General features: G+C 45.6%; 1 protein-coding gene and 1 long non-coding RNA gene across 6 annotated transcripts; one reads left to right on the top strand and one right to left on the bottom strand.

The window, feature by feature from the left end:
* The first annotated feature begins 1,754 nt into the window (after positions 1-1,754).
* On the top strand, positions 1,755-6,564 carry LOC120644186. Of its 5 annotated transcripts, none has more exons than XR_005663488.1 (6): positions 1,755-2,041; positions 2,116-2,441; positions 3,265-3,405; positions 3,567-3,631; positions 5,630-5,870; positions 6,014-6,564. It is a non-coding gene; the product is annotated as an uncharacterized LOC120644186 (long non-coding RNA). The 5 variants fall into 5 exon arrangements; XR_005663490.1 differs by having other exon boundaries at positions 3,495-3,631; XR_005663489.1 differs by having other exon boundaries at positions 3,131-3,405.
* Positions 6,565-15,595: 9,031 nt separating this feature from the next.
* LOC120644185 (GTP-binding protein SAR1A-like) lies at positions 15,596-16,514 on the bottom strand. Its single transcript, XM_039920752.1, has 2 exons — positions 16,323-16,514; positions 15,596-16,204 (listed from the first exon to the last, which is right to left on the bottom strand). The coding sequence occupies exons 1-2, from the start codon at positions 16,452-16,454 to the stop codon at positions 15,752-15,754; spliced, it is 585 nt and encodes a 194-aa protein (XP_039776686.1). The 5' UTR covers positions 16,455-16,514; the 3' UTR covers positions 15,596-15,751.
* Between the last annotated feature and the right edge of the window lie 7,804 nt (positions 16,515-24,318).

Below are 24,318 nucleotides of genomic sequence, written 5' to 3'. Positions count from 1 at the left end.
TAGATTATTCTGTCAAAAATAGTTCGCCGCTAGATCGGTTTGTGAGACCCCAACTTGTGAGATTAATTATTTATCTGTAGAGTCACTTTAATTGAGTTACATTCTTTCGAGTTCTTGCTTGTGTTCTTTGTTGCGCTTGCAGGGATTAGCTTTCATGACGAGGTCAATCGGATTGTGACACGGTTGATAACCAGAGGAGTTGTGGTGCTACGATTGCAGGGTCGGATCTTGTTGATCGGAAGCCGGATCGGTGTGTCGCTCTCCAAACACAACAATAGTTCTCCAGAAACCGACAGAAAATTAGGAACCCACATCCCCATTAAGTGGTATCAGAGGCTCAGGTATACCGTCAGGTTTGCACTTCCACCATCCTTGTTTTCGCTTTCGTCCCATAGTCCACAATCAGCCCTAGTTGTCGCTTCGACTTCACCTTTTGTTTTCCCTATTCTAGAACCCTCGCCTTAGCCTTTTGCATAATTTAGTTTCAGAGTCCGTGGTGTTGAATTTGTGTCCTAGGTTGAGTTTGGTTGCTAGTTTAGATTTGTTTCATTCATTAATTCATTGATCCATAGATCCGTTGCTATCCTATCCATCAAACCCTAACCGTAACTCCTCTTGGTATCCTGATTTGATGATCCATCCATAAAACTGTCATAACTTTTGCATACAGACTCGAAATTGTGCAAACTTTTTTTCACAGACATCTACAGAAAATCTTCCTTCCATTGGTGACTGACGAGTCAGTTTGAAAAAAATTAAAATTCCAAAATTTGCCCTAGAAAATTGATTTTTTGAGCAAACAATTTCCAATCCAATTATCGGAGCATCTACTTGTTTTTCTATAGACAAGAGATTACATCTAATTGCTGTGAAAATTTTTGTGGTTCATTCTCTTGTGCTCCTGGTTGAAAAAAAATATTGAAGAAAATAAAACAATAAGTGTGAAAAAAAAGAAAGAAAGAGTAGGAGCCGATAAAAGAGGACACATATAGCAAGCTGAATCGTTCTATTCGACTGTCATTGTCTGTGTTGTCTGTGTTGCTTTCATTTATTCACTTCCTTTGCACTGATCTGATTTCACCCTAAGAATAAATTTAGGCCAGCAACTAGACAAGTACTTTGGATATTTATTTAGCATTACTATCTGTTTCTAAATTGTGTGATATATATATAGTAGCTCTATTGTGGTATGGAATAAGCAAATTCCATACCCGAACGAGCCAACCAGCATCCCATCGGACCACCTTGCGCACCGCACATTTGCACGCGGTCCCGAGCGCCGCTCCTGGTTTTCGCCGTCCGCCCGGTCTGTTCCCAACCCTCCACCCACCCACCCACCAGGAGAAACCGTCCGGCGGGTTTGTTCCCGGAGACATATCTGGTGCAATCACGGAACTGGTGAAATCACCGTGCAATCCGACTAAAAAGGTCTTCAAAAATTTTTGAAAAAAATCATGAATGTACATCTCGGTCTACCCCATCTACATATAAATTTCCACGATCAAATTCATCTTACACTTGCAGTTAAAAAAAGACAAATTTTCTGACAATCAGTAACGTTCAAATGCAGCCCAAATTTGTCTTTTTTGTAACTGCTAGAGTAAGATGAATTTGACCATGAAATTTTATATGTAGATAGGGTAGACCGAGATGTACATTCATGATTTTTTTCAGAATTTTTTGAAGATCTTTTTAGTCGGATTGCACGGTGATTTCACCAGTTTCGTGATTGCACAAGATATGTCTCCTTTGTTCCCCGACGGCGCCCCACCACCCCTGCTGTCGCCGCTCCCTCTCCCCAACGCCTCCCGATTTCAGTTCTCCACGCCCCGATGCCGCACCACCCTCCCAAGCCGCGCAACGCCGCTCTCATCCTCCCGGCGCACCCGGCGCCGCACCCTCCTACCGATGGGGCATCGTCCTCACGCGCAGCTCGATGCCGCACCCTCATCGCGACGCCGCTCTCCTCCCGGCGCGCCCGGCTGCCGCACCCTCCTCCAGTCGGGGTTCCCCTCCCGACGGCGTCTCTGGAGATCGATCCGTACGCTTACTGAATTTCACGCTTAGGTTCCTTTTTTACAGATTTGTGCACCTGATGATAAGGCGCTGTGGCAGCTGGGGTCCCCTACTGCCGCTGCTCTCCTCACGACGGTGCTTCCCTCGTGACGACGGCGCTCCCCTACTGCCGATGCCGCTCCCTCGTTCCTGCTCTGCTCCCTCCTCCCGACAGCCGTCCATCCGCCCGACGGGGATCCCCTCCTGGCGACGCCGCTGCATCCTCCTGATGCCGCACCCTCCTCCCGTCGGCGTTCCGTGAGATTGATCCATACTCCCGTCGCCGTCGCCGTCGCCCTGAACTGCCGACCGGATCCTCCATTAAGTTCACAGCTCGAAGCGTGATCATGGTTGAAGCGCTTGTGATCCCTCGCCCCCGGCCGAAGGTACCCTCCAATTTCCTCGTCTTTTTTTTCTGTTCCTACTGCTAATTTCTGCCCATGCCGTTGATATGTGTGGCATGTAGCTCAATTAGAGCGTAGCTTGTTGCAATCTGTAGCTGCAATATTAACCGCTTCTCATGTTGCTTGGATTTAGCTCGGTAATTCCTGTTGTTATGGTCAATTAGAATTTTTGTTGCAATCTGTAGCTCCCTTTTACAGTTTCATTGGGTTACTAGTAATAGTCATTCATTGTTGCAACCTGAGCCTCACTCAATGGATGCAATTCCCACTGATTGCATGTTATTTAATCATTTTGGTGTCTCCCTGCAATGATCGATCCTGCTGTGACGCACGTTGCCGACTGATGAGTTCATGCAACCTAGATATGTATACTGTATGAAGATCACCTTTGTTGAGATGCTGCACCAGCACAATCCTTTCAGCAGTAGTTCATTTTTATCTTATCTGTTGCATCAGTTTTTTTTTCTCCCGAAGCAATCTCTTCTGGGAATTACTTTCCTAATTGTCTACTACTACTTCAAATCATGCAGGCAAGGCTGGATTAGATTGTCAATCCCATTCCTTTGCTAACTGAACTAGTGTGTGCTTAGTTATCTGAAATCTTACTGTCAAATTCTCTCTTCTTAACCTACGTTTACTGAACTTCATGCTTAGTTTTCTTTTTTTTGCAGATTTATGCACCTGATGATAAGCTACATTTGCCACATGCTTAGTGGACTAATGTTCAACTGCACAATTAATCTAAAAGCTTCAGCTTTCAGATATACGTGGCTTAGCCATAATTTTGTTATCCTCTATTTTGCAGATTATCCGATGGGCACCATACTTCATCCCAAAACAGTCTAAGCCCGATGCTGTGCGACCAATCTACCTCTCAGCAAGCTTGCACACCGTCTCCTTAACCTGTGCATGTATTTTTAATCGCCCTCTCCGATAAAGCCTTCTGGTGTGTCAGTCCATCCTCCATTCAATTCATTTATATGTTGTCTTGGTCTGCAAATCTTCCATGCCATTGTTTGGCACTCATTGTCATAGGCTCATTTTTCATGGTGAATCGGGAGGTTCGTGACTTTCATTTTGGGTTTGCAATTTTTATTTGAGCTATAGGATTTGATGAAATATGGGACCACCTCAGTTATGTTTGAAAGGAAATCCTGATCCCATATATATCGGTAAGATTTAACACCTTATCTGTGTTTTTTCCTCCATTATTTCTATGGTCAGTTTTTAATTCTTGCCGCTGCACCTATCCCTGCTCGTGAGTGCAATAACTCGCCCGCAAACAAAACTCTAATACTACTACAACAACAACAACAACAACATAGCCTTTTTTCCCAAGCAAGTTGGGGTAGGCTAGAGATGAAACCCGAAAGAAATAAGTTCAAGGTTCAGGCACATTGATAGCTAGTCTCCAAGCGCTCCTATCCAAAGCTATCTCTTTAGAGATATTCCAATCCTTAAGGTCTCTCTTAACCGACTTATCCCACGTCAGTTTAGGTCTACCTCTACCCCTCTTTACATTATCGACCCGCTCAAGAACCCCATTACGCACCGGCGCCTCAGGAGGCCTTCGTTGGATATGTCCAAACCATCTCAGCCGATGCTGGGTAAGTTTCTCCTCAATTGGTACCACCCCGACCCTATCCGAATAACTTCGTTCCGGACTCTATCCCTCCTTGTGTGCCCGCAAAACCACCGCAACATCCGCATCTCTGCTACACTCAGTTGCTGGACATGTCGCCTTTTTGTAGGCCAACATTCAGCACCGTATAACATCACCGAACGAATTGCTGTCTTATAGAATTTGCCTTTTAGCTTTTGTGGCACCCTCTTGTCACAAAGTATGCCAGAAGCTTGCCGCCATTTCAACCAGCCAGCTGAAATTCTATGCCTAACATCTTCATCAATGTCGCCATCCTTTTGTAGCACCGATCCTAAATACCGAAAAGTATCCTTCTGGACCACCACTTGTCCATCTAGACTAACGTCTCCCCCCTCATGCCTAGTCGCGCTGAAATTGCACATCATGTACTCGGTCTTGGTCCTACTAAGTCTGAACCCTTTCGACTCTAACGTGCGTCTCCACAGCTCTAACTTCCTATTAACCCCTGCCCTACTCTCGTCAACTAGCACCACATCATCAGCAAAGAGCATACACCAAAGGATCTCACCTTGTATATCTCTTGTGCCCTCATCCATCACTAAAGCAAATAAATAAGGGCTCAATGCTGACCCCTGGTGTAGGTCTATGTTAATAGGAAAGTCAGTGGTGTTGCCATCACATGTCCGGACAAACGTCGTCGCATCCTTGTACATATCCAAGCCCACCACATGACATTTCTCGGTACTTTGTCTTATGCCTTCTCAAGGTCAATGAAGACCATGTGCAAGTCCTTCTTCTGTTCCCTATATCTCTCCATCAATTGTCGTATTAAGAAAATCGCCTCCATGGTTGACCTTCCAGGTATGAACCCAAATTAGTTTTGGGTCACACTTGTCACTCTTCTTAGGCGATGCTCGATAACCCTCTCCCAAAGCTTCATCGTATGGCTCATCAGCTTAATCTCACGGTAGTTAGTACAACTTTGAACATCGCCCTTAATCCAAACTCTAATACTTACCAAGAAAATGAAAATTACTTCTGGGGGTTGTGAGTACTTACAGTGGTTCTGAGTTCAAATATTTTCTTGTTCTCAGATTGATGGAAAATTACTTCTTTAAGATTTGTAAAAATACATCTAAATGCTAAGAGTTGGAGACAGGAAAAGAATCTGATGTGATTTTTTTTCAGAGTGTGTTGATTTGAAACTTTTGAGATGGTGCCTACATACATATCAAATGCTTGACTTGTTACAAGTGTACGATGTTTCTGACAACAAATTTGCTGTATTGAATCCAAATTTTTGTTGTGTAGAGTATAATGTTTGGCATCTAATATTGTGATGTCAAAATACAGACACAGAACATGATCGGTAGGCTAATTTACCAATTAGAAGCATCTTCCACTGTCATGTTGGATATTTCTTTCATTTTGAATCGAATTGGAAGTTTACAAGTCCTATATCATGAGTACTAAACTGTCATTGTCAATTCAAAAGAATATTGTGTCAGGGATATTATATAGTCACACCAACCTTGCAATTTCTCAAGAATGTATATCTTTATTTCAGATATGTTATGAGTGATGATGTTGTGGAAGTGAAAGGCAAGGTGGCCTGCGAGATAAGCTCAGCTGATGAGATAAAATTGACAGAGCTTATGTTTTGTGGCACTTTGAAGGATGCTACCATATAAGATATGGTTTGGCAGAAGCTCCAGGATGCCCAGAAGCCTAGGGAGGAGCTTGATTTGCTCTTCTACCAATTGCAGGAAACAGCGAGAAGGGTTGATAACCTTCAGCTAGAGTGCAAGGTAGCTAATACTAGTAATTCATCATAGCAAATGCTTGTCCTTGTTTTATTTTTCCTTTTTTGGAAAGATATGTGGGCATGTGCTGCGTATATATTGAATTAGGGTTCTGAAAAGTGATGTTTTGTTCTAACTGATAATGACAGATCCAAATTGACTGGAAAGCTTTCTGAATTATTTCTGACCTGACATAATGGAAGCGGTGTATTCATGGGCCATAGGGTCGATCTACCAAATCATGGGGATGACTCAAGTGTTTGAAGGCAGCTTGAACAGGGCCATCAGGAGGCTGGAAGAGGCTCTGCAGCAGCTAATTCTGGCATCCAGGTCGATTGGGGAAACCGAATTGGAAGCAAAACTTGAGGCAGTCAGCAAGATCAAGAGGGATAGATATAGTATTCGCTGTATTTTTGTACTTGTAACATATCTTGATGGCGTCATGATTTTGTAAAAGTGCATAGAGAAATTAAACCTCTCTTAGCTATGTTGTTTCAAGTGCTGTTGGCCTGATGGAACTGTCTAGTGGTAACATGTAGTAGTGATATGGCAGGCAAAGTTTTGTTAGTGTTGTTAACCTTGTAGGGCATGTTTGGAATGCAAGATGTAAGAATGCAAGATGTCCTAAGCTCTACCAGAAATTCTGGAGAACCACAGGAACCGATGTCGCTTGTACGCACTAAAATCCATTTTTTATTTTTTTTGTTCAGAAATGGGTGTAAGAGAGCAGGTCAATTTCAGATTATTTTGTGTGTATATTATTGCATAGCGCAATGTCACTTGAGTGTCAAGCACTTAGCGGCGTCAGCTCGCAAGCCGTCACGCAGGTCTTGAGCATCCAGATGAGCGGATTGCTGCTGTCAGGTCGCGCTCTTGAGGGACATGTAGCCGGACCCTCGATCACATACAAAGCGCAGATCGCAGAAAGCTAGGAAAACCAGCGATCAGTTTCAGAATTGATGCGAGTTTTTGCAACTGACGATCCGGACATGCGCGAGAGAGGGAGAAAACCAGCGACCGCGGAAAATCAGCACGTGAGGAAAACCGTGAGGGAGAAAAACCAATTGCTCTCGCGCGCCAGGCGGGATCGTGATGGTGGGCTGGCTGGCTCGGGTATGGAATAGTTATTCCATACGCTCCATACGCATTTATGGAAATCAATTGTCCTCTCCAGTCACTGATCTGCATGCACCACATCAGCTCTCTCTGGTATCTGCAGCATCACACGTAGTAATATTAACAAGTAAAATATATAAGTATTTCTTGAAGAATCCCCAACTTACAAAGAGCCATTCAAGTTTGACTTGGATGAAGATTCTCCATTTATTACGTTGAAACTTGCAACCTTTGAAGGCAAATATATCCAGGCAATGTTGAATTTTGGGAAAATTGGATCCATACCATTAAAAGATCCGAACTTTGGAAAAATACCATAAAAAAATTCATCTTTAAAGATGTAGCATTGAAAGTTCCTCCGTTGTTGATTTCTACCATTTCCGTGAACTCACGGTGAGCTTCAGGCCTCATCCAACACTTCACTCTCCCTATGACACTGGACCCCACTTGTCATCCCTAACCTCCAGCTGCTTGTGATAAGGGAGGCAACAGGCAAGGAGAGCTTGACGCCTCGACAGGAGCAAGCAGGGTCAGGGAGGAGCAGAGATTCTTGGCGTGGTAGTTCCGGTGCTTGGCGTGAAGTGAAGTGGAGAAGGAAACATGCTGTTGGACTACTCGATGGAGAGAGTAGGAAGGAAAAAAAGCTTCTAGCTTCTTTGCATCTCGCTGGGGAAAATGGATTGAGAGGAGAGGAGAAAGGAGATTGGCCGTGCTTGAGTGAGGGGATTAAGCAGAGAGCAGAGGTTTTGCAGCTTGCCGCTTGCTCCCCACTTGCTCGCCGAGAGGAGGGGGGCACCTCTTGTCCTCGTCCATGGAGGATGTGTACTTGGGGTGGGCGACGAGCTGCTGTCGGATGAGGCCTGAAGCTCTGTGTTGTACTAGTTTTAACGGTGAGTTCACGGGAATGGTAGAAATCAATAACGGAGTAACTTTCAATGCTACATCTCTAAAGATGAATTTTTTGATGGTATTTTTCCAAAGTCCGGATCTTTTAATGGTATGATCTAATTTTCCCTTGAATTTTCTAGAACTAAATGTGTGCGCATTGCATTTCTAAACCACCACACACTGGTGGACCAAACGTGGCTCATATTGCTAAACTGACTAAGATGCATCGTACCTCAAAATATTGGATGTGAGACTGCACAGTTACAGCAGAAACTGGCAATTGGTTCACGAGAAAGATGGGAATGAGATACAGGCTAATCCACTAATGCCCAAATACAATTGTAGTTATCTCCCTTGACCTGATGAACTGGCAATGCCTCCATTAGCTGCAGAGTTTGATAGTGCAAACTGCTTCTGCCCAGATTTTAATTATTTTTCCTTCCGTCCCCTGGCAGAACATTGAATGTATCAATCAAAGGCATAGTGCATGTATCACAAGCATATAGATGGAACAAGGCATATTTGTCGGACAAAATATAGTACAATGAACCATTATTTCCTCTCTTGAGTTAGATTAGCAAAGTATATTGATCCGAACATATGATCTCATATATAAGGCATTAGGCAATTAAACGATCCAGGATTTGGCCTAGTACCAAATATTTGGTTGGCTAGTCCAATCTCTACAAACTTTGGATGTACACGTGAAGTCATTAGGCTCAATCAAATCGATTAAGAGCTACAGCCACGTTGAACAGGTAGGTGATGCAGAAACTTGGGATCGAAAATCAAATAAATCACTCACAAAATCAAAGAACTGGATGGGATTTGTCTGTATTATACCTGGAATTACACCACTGTGCGCTGCTGCACTTGCCGATTCGGTGATGTGAAACTCGTTGTCCACCTCCAGAAACCTCGTAGCAGCTTGCTCAATGCCGTTGCCATTGGATCCCCCACAGCTGCCAGCTCCATGCCGTCACAGCTGACTGATTCCCCACATCCGCATGCTGAACAACGCCGCCGCCACTGCAGCCGAGGCCGCTTCTGTGCCCACCGCTACTTCCGGCTAGAATGTTGCAAGCACAACCTGAAACGACGATGACGTACGCGAGCAAGGTCGGGTCGGGTCGGGAAATCGAGGGAAAGCTAGACAGATCGAATCGGAGATTCGGAGTGGAGTATGAGTGAGCACCTCACGCAGCAGGGGGAAATCTTCATTCATCGTCACCGCCGATATTGGACGCCGCAGTCGAGACGTCCTCCGGAGACGGGAACGGCGACGGGAGGACGGCCTCGCGGAACAGGGTCGGGAGGACGGCCTTGCGGAATGGGGAGGGATGAGGGAGCACTGTTGGAGGAGGGGAGTGGCGTCGACCCCCGTCCCCACGCCGTCGGAGGAGGGGAGCGGCGCCGGGAAGGAGAGCGACGTCGCCGGGGGGGGGGGGGTCACCGGGAGGGATTGGATCCGTCGGAGGGGAGTGGTGTCGACCCCCCATCTCCGCGCCGTCGATGGAGGGGAGCGGCGCCGGGAAGGAGAGCGATGTCGCGGTAGGGTGCGGCGCCTGGAGGGATTGGGGCCGCGTGAGTGGAAGGAAGCTGCGACCGGCAGGGAGGTGCGGACGGGAGCTGGGCGGTTGGGCGTGGGGACGGAGGTGGAGGTGGTGGCGATGTCCACGCAGACCGGGGCGAACCGGTTGGAGAAAACCGGAAGCGGCGACCGGGACCAGGCGGATCGGGTGCGCGCTGGCTCGGGTATGGAACAACTTATTCCATACCCAAGGTACTAAATAGACCTAATATATATACACATATATATATACATACATACATATATACATATATATACATACATATATATATACATATATATATATATACACATGTGTATATATATATATATATATATATATATATATATATATATATATATATATATATATATATATATATACACACGAGTTTTTTTACACTCGCTTGTAGCTACTCTCATCGTCAGTATACCACCGTGTGTATGTCCGCATACTCATTTACCACTTTGAGTATGTTCGTATACTTATTCTAACATACTTCAAATGTATATACATGAAAAATTTCAAAAGCAACCCTATTTTTAAAATATTATATGATTATACCTTATTATTACTATATAAAATAAGTATGTCTACATACTTTATGTATGGTTACATACCTAATATATATACGATCACAGATGTTCAAGTATGATCACATACTCCATGTACATACTCTTTATTGGGTCAGATACATCATATATGATGAGATACACATGTGAGAGTAGCTACAAGCGAGTGTAGAATAGAATTTTCCTATATATATATATATATATATATATATATATATATATATATTTGCCTTCCTAAGCTCCACATTTATCTTTGGTTTTTGCAAGAATTTGAGCATTGCAATCGTTGTACCACTCTCTTAAGGTAAGAACCAGCCACCGGTTGACATCCTGTGCTTTGCGGTAGTAAGAACCTTGTACGAGCTTGGTAAGACGCTTCCTTTTGCTGTGTTGAGAGGCACCACTATCCACTTTCATAGCAATTGATAGGTATCATCCTTTGTTGTCCTTTCTCGTATTACTAACATTTTGTAGTACAACATGAGTAATGTAGCGCATCAAGTACTCAGTTCTCAAATGGAGAAAGCAGAGCAAAACCAGTTCAACAACTTGTTCCAAACATATTTTGCTGTGAAGGAGCGGCGTTGTCGTGTCATCATCAACAACGAGAGTTGCAACAACCTGGCAAGCTTAGAATTGGTCGAGAAGCTTGGTTTGACGACAAGATCACACCCTCATTCATACTACATCCTATGGGTAAATTCTTATGATAGGATAAAGGTAACTGAAATTGCACATATTGAATTCTCCATTGGTTTTTATAAGGGTAGTTTAGATTTTGATACTGTACTACTGCAAGTATGTCAATTGTTGCTAGGCAAGCCTTGCATATCTGAAAATAATATTGTGCAAAATACAATTACTAATAAATATTCTTTCAAATACCATGGTAGAAAAATTACTCTTATACCTATGAATGCTACTAAAATTTTAGAAGCTAATCTTGAAAGGGATGAGAGAAGAAAGAGTGAACCGTTTAGGAGAGAATGGGTTGTTTCGAATGTTTTAACACTTTCATCTAAATTTTGTTTTGTCCAAAATGGAGATATTGCTTTGTCTTTTGTTGGAACTAATATTTTGCACCGTGTATCAAAAAAAGAGGACAAGGTGATTGAGAAAGAACACGCAATTGTCTCAGGTAAGAGCTTTCTTGATGTGCTGAATTTGTCCACCAATGATGCTAATAAAGTACTAGAACCATCTATTGATTATTCTTTGTCAGACGATGAATGTTTTATTGATCTTTGTGACAAACAAAGTGCTATGATTATTACCATGACACAACTTGTGAAGGAAACTGATTCATTTGTTTTGGATCAAAATACTTGTGCTGAAAATAAGACATTGCTTCCCATTGCCTCTGAAAAAGATGAATTAAAATTGTTATCTTCTTTAAATACTTTGGGTTATTTTGAGTTTGATACTCTTTGTACTCTTAGTAGTTTAGAAGAGAAATTTAAATATGCTGAATTGCCTTAGTTGTCTAGATGTACATATCATTTTATTGGCAAATATATTTGTAAAGGAGACTATATGGTACACCGAGTTTATATTTGTTCAAATCTGAATTCTTCTTTTTCTATGCGACAATATGATCAACTTGAGGGATGCAATATCTATAATAATGTCATGTGGAGAAACCCAGATTTTGTTTTAAATATACATGATAAATTTCAAGAAGGGGAGCAATATTGGATACTACCGACAACATGTTAGGGTTTGGGTTTTGCTTAGTTTATTCTGTCAAGAACAGTTCGCCGCTAGATCGGTTTGTGAGACCCCAACTTGTGAGATTAATTATTCATCTGCAGAGTCACTTCAATTGAGCTGCGTTCTTTCGAGTTCTTGCTTGTGTTCTTCGTTGCGCTTCCAGGGATTAGCTTTCATGGCGAGGTCAACTGGGTTGTGACACTGTTGATAACCAGAGGAGTTGTGGTGCTACGATTGCAGGGTCGGATCTTATTGATCTGAAGCCGGATCGGTGTGTCACTCTACGAACACAACAATAGTTATGCAGAACCTGACGGAAGATCGGGAACCCACGTCCCCATTAGCATCACTTCTTCCTCTGTCTATAGTGCTCAAAGTTATCAAGCACGCTAAATCCGTCCGGCGGGGTTTAATTGTTCACCAGTTATCGAGCACGTTAGATCTGTCCGGCAAGGTCTAACTATTCACTAGTTATCAAGCTCGTTCAATCCGTCCGGCGGGGTTTAGCTTGCTCACCAATTTACTGGTAGAAGTTATTAATTTCATAGATTAATTGATCCATTAATCTAGCTTGTTATTATTTTTACCACAAGTTATCAATATCTGCTTAGATCTTGCTAGGTTAATCTGTTTAATCTAGTTTGTTTTAAGTCTTTTCACAAGTTATCCAGCCTAGATCTGCTCGCTATCGGCTTCTCTCGTGTCGTCCTAACCATAGCTAATTGGATCCAGATCTAGGTGTTGTCTGCAGGTTACAACATCATTAGCGTAGTTTGCCTCCTCCTGAATCGGCTGTGCGATAGCCGATTCCCTGACGCCATCAATATCGACTGGCTAGCCGATAGCCCATGAAATTTAACATTTATCCCCCTTGTCAATTGCAGCTCAAATTGACTGGCACGTTGAGCACACCACACACGCGCTGATTGGGTTCGGTATGATGGAGCACAGCAGATCTCCCGCCAGCCGTAGCATACATGGAGCGTGGAGATCCATCTGGTGGGATTTTCGCATCAACATCGGGTTCCTACTAAGTTAATACTATAGGCACAATATGAATTGTGGTTTGGGAAGAAACCAGTGCTTAATTTTTTGCGAGTGTGTGGGGACTGCCCTACTGAAGCTAAAACATTTAATCCGCGACAAAGAAATTGGATAATAACATGATGAGCTACCATTTCATCGGAAACCCTAACAAGTCTAATGGATATTGTTTCTACTATCCTGATCACTTCACTAAGTTTGTTGAGACCAGACAAGATTTGTTCTTAGAGGATGTATGAATCAGTGGGAGCTTTACAAGGGAAATTAATCTTGAAGAAATACGGGCTCAGCTTCCCATCCTGGCAATTCATGAGATAGTAACACCTCAGTTAGTCCTGCTGTTAGAGTACTAGCCCTACTATTCTAGCTAAAGTAGCTTTTGAGCATGCGAGCGAACCACAAGCTGAGCAAGTGGTGCCTAATGTTAAATTTGAAACCCCAGTTTAGGAACCTGAGAATGTACCTCAACCAACACCTCAATCTATTGTACCAGCACTTTTCACAGGTTATCAGACATACATAACTGAGGACATGTATGATGTTGGGAAGGTTGATAATCCTAACTTATTCAAGGAAGTAGTATCACATGAAAACTCTGCTAAATTAGGAACTAAAGAAATCTATTTATGGGCTTAAGCAAGCATCTAGACAATGAAACCTTAAATTTGATCAAGTGATTAAGAAATTTGGTATTAAAGAAAATGACGTAGATAACTGCATCTACACTAAGATAAAGGGTGGTAAATTTATAATTCTAGTGCTTTATGTGGATGTTATCCTATTAGCTAGCAGTGATAAGCGTATGCTGCATGAGACAAAGGGTTTTCTTTTATCCAATCTCGATATGAAGGATCTTGGTCAGGCCTCTTATGCTCTGGAGATCGAGATACACCGAGATAGGACCAAGGGAGTACTAGGATTGTCTCAAAAGGCTTATATTGAGAAAATGCTTAAGAGATTTAATATGGATAGGAGTAAGGCCATACCTGTTCCATTAGCCAAGGGCGATAAGTTTAGTAAAGCCCAATATCCTAACAACCAATTTGAATTAGATGAAATGAGGACATCCCTTATGCTCCAGCTGTTGGAAGCTTGAGGTATGCACAACTCTATAGGCATTTAGCTCTGGCTTTTTCTACTGGAATGTTTGGAATATATTAGAAAAACCCTAAGAAGGTCCACTAGGTAGGTATAAGAAGGCATGACGTTACTACTATGGTACCAAAGACTTCATGCTCACATAGGAAGGTCCACATACAGAAGTTTTATACTGATGCTGACTTTGATGGGTGTGTGTGGATAATAGAAAATCTACATTAGGTTGTATCTGCACATTACCTGGAGGAGAAATTTCATGGAAAAGCTATAAGCAGAGTTTAGTTTGTGGCGTTCATGATGCAAGCTGAGTTTGTGGCATGCTATGAAGCAATCGGACATGCTGTGTGGCATAAGAATTGTGTTCCAAGGCCTTAAGGTAACTGACAGTATTACGGAACCAATAACGTTATACTGCGATAATCAATCCACAGTATTATTTTCAAGTAGCAACAAGTCGAGTGGTGCTTCCAAACATATCATCCTTAAGTATCGTGTTGTGAAATAATGATGTCAGGATCGAACCATTAAGATTGAGTACATAAGAACTAATGCTATGTTAGCGGATCCGCTCACTAAAGACTTACCACCGAACGTGTTTGAGGAGCATGTTACAGATATGGGTTTGATGGATCGTCTTTAGTTCCTAATTTAAGGGCCATTATACTGATATGGGTTTGATGGGTCATCTTTAGATTCTAAATTTAAGGGCCATTATTAACTCCTAATTAATGAATAAGCATTCTAACAAGGTGTCTAAGTGAGATTGCTAGTAATGAATAAGCATTGTTCAGGTACTTACTTTCATACTAAGGGTGAATATTAGTGTGATGAAAACATTAGCTATTAACCATTCGATCAAGTATGAAAAGGTTGAAATTTTAGAAAGCTGATCTTCACTGTTAACGAATAAAAACACTAAGAAAAGTTTTTGAACCACCCAATAGCGATTAAGAAAGTTACTAATGAGATTAATGGGTTACGACCAGCCAGCCCTTTAATCTCTTTTCAAACAGAGCTGCCCTGCCTCCACAGTGTCAATAAAGACGAGGACATGGCTAAGCCATTGCCCACGTTCAAAACCCTACTGCTAGCCACTAGTGGCAAGTCTGGTCGCTAAAGGCGCTGGAGAGGTGCACGAGTGCTAGCTCATGTCTGGGTCAGTACCGTTGGCGCCCGAAGATAAGGTTGCGCTACCTTGCATCAACATCTCCACCGATGCGATCCGCCTCTACTTCCATGGCTACGGCTAACAATGGTATAATGGTGTGCCACTGTTCTATTCTGCATTAGATGGATCTATCATGTATTAGATTTGTGTAAAGATTCTATATTTCTGTGCTGCTAATGTTGATTAGGAAAATTCTAACGGTCCATGGACATGGCGATTTAACTTTAGTAACAATAATTTGGACCACACGTAAGCTGATTAGCAAATTCGAGGATTTGAATGTGCATTTTGGGAGTTTGGGGATTTGGATGCCACCCTGAACCAAGTTCGAAAACCGGCGGTGCATTTTAGTCCGAGTTTTTTTATGAGATTTTATATAGCACAGTCTTTCGTTTTTGTCTACGGAGGACTCAAACAATGTATCATGATGAGAGAGAAGCAAAGAGGTTAATGCTCCTCGAATGGAATATGGAATGCAACTTACATGAGTCCTCATATCAATCCAAATGAATTAATCATTCTACATAGGTAAATCTTTGCATATTAAAGCATTATATCTGAATGTGTTGATCAGTGCCAAAGGGGGCAAGATTATGCTGTAACTCATAAGAACATGGAGACAAATATCTAGTGGTCGATAACACTAGAAATAGCACAACACTACTGCAATAACCTGCACACACACACCGATTGAGAGATACCAAGAACCCCCACACAGGCCTACTTGATGTACTGCGACATCCACCTGAACCCCTCGCCGTAGCCCATCTTGCGCACGATGCTGCACATGAAGACCTCGAGGGGCCGCACGCCGGTGCCGGCAAGGTCGACGGCGCCCTTGCCGGTGGTGCATCCGGCGAGCCCGAGGTAGTAGGCGAGCACGTTCTCGGGCGCCGCTTGCGGGACGTCGATCTTGTTCCCGAGCACGAGGAACGGCACGCCGGCCAGCGCGTCGTCCGACAGGAGCGCGCCCAGCTCCGCCCTGGACTCGGGGAGGCGGGCGCCGTCGGCGGCGTCCACCATGTACACCACCGCGTCGACGCTGGCGTAGTAGTCCCTCCAGACGCGGCGCGCGATGCGGTGGCCGCCGAGGTCGAAGGCCCGGATGTTGATCCGCCCGATCCTCAGCTCCTCCGCCGTCGGGTGCTGCGTCGGCGCGTGCTGGGTCAGCCTCTGCGTAGTGCATGTGTCAGCCCCTGCCGCGGCCCGCACCGCAAGCACCACGAATTGAAGAAGCAACCAGGAGTAGGGAAGCAGGAATGTAGGAAACAGGAGGCAGGCGCAGGACTACCTCGTCCTTGAGCATGTGGAGCAGGGTGGTCTTGCCGGAGTTGTCGAGGCCGAGGAAGAGGATCTTGGCCTCCTTGTGCCAGAGCCCCAGGGACGCCAGCACGTCGAAGAGCCAGTCCACCAGGAACGACATCGCCGGCGACGAGACGAGGAGGATGGCAATGCAAGGTGATAGATCTTGGTCGATCGAGAGGTGTTCGACTGTTTGCCCTGGAACTGACAAGGATTCCAGGCTTATATAGGTGATGGCTCCATGATCCAAGCATATAGATGACGGAACCGGATCAGCTGACGTTGGGGCTGCTGACATTGGGTCACTGCCAGCGGGCCCCAGCGCTAGTGGGCCCCACATGCAGTGGCTCAAAGTCAGCCACCCCAACTGCAGCGGATCTCAATCCATAGATGACAGGAGGGGGGAAAGAAAAAGTCGATGTCGCGTGCGTGAGGGAGATCGATGGGGTTCGTGACACATCACCGGGGCGATCTAGTGCGTCGATTTCCGATCGGTTGGCCGTAGACATGTCCCGGTGATGAGGTCGATCAAGTCGTTGCCTTCGTCCAGCGGCATGCCAAGCTGGCAGTTGCCACGTCTTGCCCTGCCACATCATCCACTTTTTTGCTTCTTGCTTTTCTTTCTTTTCTAGAAACTAGTGACGGCTTGTGGTTTCCAATTTTACTTTGCAATTGCCATTCATCAGCTCTTTTCAGCTGGTAATAGTAACACTGAGTCACTGGCTGAAGGAAGCTTCCTTGCACATGCAGTTCGAGTCGCTGATAGGGATAACCCCTCCTGTATCCTAAAAAAAAATTGTCAGTATATTCAAGAAAACTTCCAAGGCGGTGCTTTTTTTTTTGGGAACCTTCCAAGGCGGTGCTGGTTTACTTGGATTCAGATTGCGACGGATTTGAGCTATCTATTGAGCACATGATCACAGGATGGCACTCCGTAGGAAAATGGAACAGACTAAAAATTTATCTGCATGTACCACAAACTACAAGAACACACCATTTTATTCGGCAATCATTTTTTGTTCTATCTATATTAATAAGCACAGGAAAATGTTTATATTATAGTTGGACTTCTTCCCCTTGGTCAAGTCCAAAGGTTTATGTCGGTACCCTGTAGCAGGGATACCCAATCTTATTGCAGCAAGGCAGGACCCGCGTAGTTATCCGTAGCTGCGCGCAAAGGACGGAGTAGCCAGGCCCCACGGGTCAGGCTCTTTCCTCACCAGGCCAACGGCCCCGGACCTGTTCTCCGCCTGGGGATGGGTCCGGAGACGCCACGTGTCTCTAAGAAAGGGAAGCTCCGAGCTGACAGCCGAGGCCTCGGACCCCCCATAGGGGTCCGGGACCTCCTGCGTCCATCCGGACCCCCCCTTACCGCATGGGGTCCGGAGCCGCCACGTGTCCCGGAGGCACGGGCGCAGGCTCGTGCGCGAGTCCTCCGCTAGGAGACTCACCCACCCACCGCATTTAATGCGGATGATTGAGGCGTGCTCTATCGCCGCGGGACGCGGGATAGCCTTTGTCAGGCCTCACTGTGCACCGCGTATTACCAAGGTACACAGTGCAGCCGCCTGTGCCACACCCGCGCAGAGCCCGTCTGCAGCATTAAATGGATACGACGGCACGGCACTTTTCCATCATGCCGCTTACGCCGCAAGCTACACAGCCCGTTCAGCTACGTGGCAGGCGACGCCACTAGCTACGCCTGGCATCGTCCCGACAAGACAGCGCCTGGACATGATGAACGAGGGACTCCAGGAGCAGGCAAGGGATTCCAGGAGAGAGACCTCCTTTGCCTGAGACGCCATAATGTATGAACAGTACGTTATTTTATACTACATCGTTGGGCCCGCCTGTCGGAGACCCAACAGCCATGTACGCGCCTCACTTGAGATATAAAAGGGAGGCGCTCGCTGCGCACTATAGGCTCTCCAGACACACAAGCTCTCGCGAACTCTCTCACTCTCGTGGGAGGGAAATACAACACACAGTGGACGTAGGGTATTACGCTCCGGTGGCCCGAACCACTCTAAATCTTGCTGTGTTCATTGTGTTCTTGAGTGAGATCTAATTGGGACTAGCTAACCCCCGAGTACACACCCTCTGGGCTAGGGCGGGTGCCTTCCGCCACCCGGCTGTGGTTTGCAGCACCACGACAGTTTAGATTTACTGTTTACAAAAATAACACGTAGTCTACCGGTAAAAAACGATAACCGTTTTCCTAAATTTTTCAGTTTCTATGGATGAAGTTTTCAGTTTTTTCTTTACATTTTAATAATTTTAAAGTATTAGAGTCTAGACCAATTTTGCGCTCAATTAGTTGCATTTGACCCTAATCAGCATCACTGTAACCCAAGAAACCGGGTTCCATAGCGATTACCAGTGAGGAACATTTTCCTGCAGGGGAACATATCAGGTGCAACTCCGTGCAAACTTCAATCTGAACCACTGGATCAACATCCAAGGGGTATGGGAGATTGGATAATTTTACAATTAACCCCTCACCTCGAATCACACTTTTGCAAATCCCTCCTCCCACTCCCCCCGTGCACCTATTGGATGTTGATCCGGTGGTCCAAATTAAAGTTTGCATGGTTTGCACGAAAATGTTGGTTTGCACCTGATATGTTCCCTTCCTACTGTGTACATAAACTACATTTAAAACATCTACCAAATTGTTTGTTATGAATGGCCAATGGTTATTGATCTTCTTTCTTAATAGTCAATGATTTTTCTAGCCCAATTAAGATCTGCTAGATGCATGATGGTCTTCTGGGTTGGAAAATACAGTTTAATTATTTGTTTTCCTCCTCAGAGATATCGAAAATTAGACAACAAAATTCTCAGCTATGTGAGAAAACAATTTAAAACCAATAACACTCGGCCACTTGACAAAACACTCCGGAAATTATACACATCTACTATAATTATTCCATTGTTTCATAACTTTTACCAACGAATTTACAGTAAAAATATGAGAAATTTTACAATGATTGAAAAAATAGGAGCCAAGTACTAGAATCTAATGAAATTATATGGCAGTGAAAGTAGAAAGTACCCCGAAGTATCTAGAATAAAGTACCTGGTACTTCTAAAATGTGGGACCAAGTACCAAAAAGTAGGACCGAATACTAATTTAATTTAATTTTTATAAATACTTTTCATAGATCAAGGACTAGAAAAAAATCAAGATAAAAGTATCTGAAAGTACTCATTGGTACTTTACAATCATTGTAAAAGAGCTCAAAAAACACATATTTGTAGTTTATTTGACATAACAATAACATTCACATATTATTATGTCAGTGGCATAGAAGATAAAAGGTAGCATTTTACAACTAATCTGTAGGAATGCACAGGGTCTGTGTCTTGTAGAGGGAATCTATAACTCTTATAAAGATGATCCCCACTAGGAAGCATTAACTTCTATTTCTCTGCAACCAGGTTGAGCCACGTCACCTCACATTATTATCACTGTTAGAACATTACCTTTTGTTGGCATCTACCCGTTTATTTGGATCTCTAACCCCATGCCCATCCAGCATGTCCCTCCACCACTGTGGGTAACTAGTAACATTAACTCATGTGGAATGGAAACTCACTCCACTACCTCGCAATCAAGAGGCCACACTCGCATATAGCAGTTAAGTTTGCGCATTATACAAACATTAAGTTTTGTGGAAACTCTCTCCCATGGTCTATATATACAAAACGAAGAGGCAACCAGGTGGTCATGCCCTTGCGCTGAGGGCACCTCTTCTTGATTTAGCTACATAGAATAATCTGGTGTTGCTTTGGCATGGTCATTATTGCTTCTCTGTGGTCCAGAGCTCAAACACATGGTGGATCCCAATTTTCTTTGGGTTCCATTAGTCATCATCTACTGCAGTAGGTATTTTATGTTATCCAAATCACCAAGTGTGTTGTACTACTATGTTGTACACCTTCCTTTTTTCTCCTTTTACCTGATTCTAGCGTCACACTATCTACTATATGCGTCAATATTTACATATTATATAATGAGTTGCTGCAAATTTAACTACCGCTACATCAACAGGTTATGTATGATTTTTATTATCCACATGTTTGATTCGAATCCTATTTTGAGTTGCACTGTCACATATGGATTTGGTTCACTGTCCAAAAGAGGATTAGAAATTTAGATTATATATGCTCATCAACTCATGTGCTCATCCATATGTGGCATGGACATGAACAATTACTATTGTATGCTTTTCAAAATAGATGTTTCCATAAGCTATTTTAAATACAATTGCTTAGACTCCTACAGCAATGCGCGAGGTGTCACCTAGTTATATATACTTTTACGACCATTGAAGCTTGAAGAACGGAAACAAAGGAGACCATTTCTTTTTATTAAAAAGGAAACTACGCAAGAACTTTGCTATAGAGAGGCAGTGCCTATTATTCTTGATTCTCGGTAAACCATTCACCTATAAAACATCTGAACCATGTATTTTATAAAACGAGACCGAGACATGCTGATGACGACGCCAAAAAGCCAAACAAAGTCACAGCATTCCAGATCGACAGTAAAAGGGGAACAGATGCATCACCACCAAGGGAGGTTTAGTCTTCTCCTCCTTTGCTACCACGGCCCAATCAACCGCCAGTCCTCGGCTGGCCAGCTTCACCAGCAGCAGCCGGCGGCGGGGCTCGGTCCACCTGGCAGCGCAAGGCGGCGGCCCCCGGCCCCCTAGATCCCGGCGGCGGGCGACGACCCCTTCCCTGCTTCCTTACGGGCACAGAGCAGGAGAGGCGCGGCGGATACCGGCTTCCCCGGCCGATAGTGACCCGACCGGCGGCAGGGAGCGGCGCAGAAGGGTGAGGCGCGGCGGGTTGCATGTGGTGCGGGCGCTTGCGAGGCAAGGCGGCAGTCAGAGTGCCTCGGCGGCGAAGGGGGGGCGGAGGCGGCTTGGCCTGGTGGCGGCGCGACTTGGGCTCTGGTGAGGCGGGGCCTTGCGCGCTAAGGTGGCGAGCGCACGAGTTCGGCGAGGAGGCCGGGAGGAGTGCTGTCACCAGAGGAGGCGGGCGGCAGCAGTGGAACAGAGGTGGGCTGCCGGGTGGTCGATTTCAGAGGAGAGTAGGCCAGGGTGAGGGGCATAGGTGCTTGACGACGTCGCGAGGAACCTCCCGCTAGCTGAATCGGCGTGCGACGACCCGTAGTGGGCGAATTTTACGGCATCGCAAAGCTCTACCCGGCGGCTCCCATGGAGGCAGTGAGCCGGAGCGCCGGTATGATGGCTGCGGTGGAGGAAGAGAGGCTTCGCGGCAGCTAACCAGAGCAGGAGAGGGGAGAGGGAGAGGGAGAGGGAGGACTGACTTGTGGGGCCCACCGCCACGTCAGCGAAACTACAGTGAAAATCAGGCAGGGGGTAATTTGCCCGGTTTCGAAAGTTCAGGAACCATCCATTCTTGGTTTTGTAGTTCGGGGGTATTCTGGACTCCTTGACAAGTTCAGGGAATAAAATGGACTTATTACAATTATAAATTAACTTAGTTTTCCAATAACTTCTGAATAATGTCAATTTAAGGATGAGATAAATGGACGGCACGTATAAGAAATAACATTGAGAGGCTATCTAGATTCACAAACAATAATCCTAGTTTCGTGAATAATATCATACTAATATGACTAGGGCACCGGCCATGTGTTAAATAGGAACTAGACACAATTTTCTAGGTACTCCATACGGGAAAACTTGCTTTTAAACATCCATGACGTGTAAGAGCATCTCCGGCGACAACTCTTACCTAGAGTCCCTACTTTCTTAAATAGGGGTTAGTCCCAATTTTTTGGAATTTTATTTTTATATTCAACTCCAGCAATACTCCCTATATTGGGCCTCTACTTTTATTTAGTATAGGTGGGACCCATATATCAGTGTTTAGCTTTTTTCTTTTTTCAGGACATGTGGGCCCCTTCTCTTTCCAGGCCTCGTCAAGAACAGGCCCGATGGCCGCTGCTCCAAACAGTCCCGACGACCGCTGCTTCGGGGTCAAAGGCCGATGCCGAGCTTGAACTATCGGCCGGGACAGTCGCACAAGGTCTAGGCGGCGGCGCAGCAGCCGACGGCCAGCGTGCCTCCTGTTGCTTGCCGCCTCGCCGGATCGTCGTTACAGACAGTCAGGCATCGCCGGCGCAGTGAACAGACTATAGAACGGCGGAGGTGCTGCCGGCCTGCGGCTGCGATTTGGCTCGACGACTTGTCGATTCCTGTTGCTGCTACTGCTTGGAGGTGGGGCCTTCTCTCTCTCTCCTCCCGCCCCCCTACTTTCTTCCTCTTCCCCAGTCCATACCGCCAGTAGCGATGTAGATCAGGGCGGAGGCGGCCGACCTCCGACGGCGGACCTCCGGCTGCGGAGCTCCGAGAGAAGGTCCTTGAATCTTGCGCCTGCTCCTCCCCCTCAGCCCTGCTCCGGCGTTGAGCTTGAATCTTGCGCCTCCGCCCTGCTCTGGAGCATGAGAGCGGCGCTCCTCCACCGATGCTCCCGGCGGGCCGTGCGGGCGGGAGCTCCGCCGCGTAGGGGTGCACCTCCGACCGACTGTGCGGGCGGGAGCTCCGCTGCGTTGTGGTGCGGTTCCGACCGGCCGTGCGGGCGGGAGCTCCGCCACGTGCGCCTGCAGCTCCGGGCGGCCGCGCGAGTGTGGGAGCTCCGCCGGGTCGCAGCTCCGGCCGGCCGCACTGGTGTGGGAGCTCCACCGCGCGCGGGCGGGTTTGCGGTCGGGGCGAGCCGGAGGTGCACAGAGGTGGGAGCAACCGAGGAGGAGGAAGAGCGGCGGCACCGCCGACCCAGCCTACGGCCGATTCGCCGAGGAGCAGGGGCAACGGTGGCGATCGAGCTCGCGACAAAGGCGTGGAGGAGCAGTGGCACTGGCGCCGACGGATTCGGCTCGGCAAGGGCGACGCTCGGGGCTTGGGTACGACCGAGTAGGGGACTCCTTGGCACCCGTGGGAGATGGGGCTGGTAGAGGAAATTTGGGTGCCTCCCTGCTCTATGCACTTGAGTAGGGTCCTGCTGGACTGTATTTTTTTTTTGCTCTCGGTCCCTATTTTAAAATTAGGGATCCGAATAGGGCTCCTGCTGAAGTTGCTCTAATATATCTAATAGAATGTGACAGGTGTGAGATGAAACTGACGGCGCCTCCAGCGCCGAGCGACAAAACAGATCAACGGTAAAAATTAGATTCTCGGGTGCAGGGCAACAAGACGACGGCTGTAATCCGCGGATGGCATACTGACTAGCATCACGGACGAATCACATGACCGTAGGGGTGGTAATGGGCCATGACCCTAATAGCCTCTTCACAGCCCAATAAGATCTTTAAATTATTTAGCTCAAAATTGTATAAGATTAGAGCCCAGCCTTTTTAAAACACGACTCTTAGATTTTCTAGTTCAAAATTTTGGGCCCTTTACCACCTCTACATGACTGACGAGTAGCCAATTCGTTCTTTTTAGTAGTGAGATGAGATGGGATATAATCGGCCGTTTAGTCTCATTCGGAAGCGGCCGTTTTGGTTTCTTTCTTCCATCACACCACAGAAGAAAGCTACTCACTTGATTGTGAAAATCGCTTCAAAAAACACACTCTTGTTTGACTGGCCACTGACGAGATTAATTATGTTCCTGGTCAAATGAAGCAGAGCCTTGGCGACCAAGGGAGCGTTAGCATCACCACCAGCCTGGCAGCCTGCTGAAGAAACAAGCAAAGTAAAAGATTCTACCGGCCGGCCCACTCTTATGCACCAATCCTTTCTTCATGTCATCATCCGGCATCAGGCTAAAGGCGAAGCTTCAGGCCAGCTTCGCCTTAGCGCGCAGCAACAAGAGCACCCACACCCACAACTCAACGGAGGGATATTTTGCTAAGTGATATTTTGCAACTAGGGAGTACGAGTTAGCTAAGTGATATTTTGCTCAAATTTTTGAACAAAATGAGTGGTTAAATTTGGGGGCCAAAAA

Source organism: Panicum virgatum, chromosome 8K (genome assembly GCF_016808335.1).
Source record: "Panicum virgatum strain AP13 chromosome 8K, P.virgatum_v5, whole genome shotgun sequence".
NCBI classification, from domain to species: Eukaryota; Viridiplantae; Streptophyta; class Magnoliopsida; order Poales; family Poaceae; genus Panicum; species Panicum virgatum.
Note: the sequence above shows the minus strand (reverse complement) of the source record. Positions and strands in the feature narration are given on the sequence as shown.

Coding starts and splice junctions, on each gene's coding strand:
- LOC120644185 (XM_039920752.1), bottom strand. CDS start 16,454: ATGTCGTTCCTGGTGGACTGGCTCTTCGACGTGCTGGCGTCCCTGGGG. Junction 16,205..16,322: donor TCCACATGCTCAAGGACGAG/GTAGTCCTGCGC, acceptor TGCACTACGCAG/AGGCTGACCCAGCACGCGCC.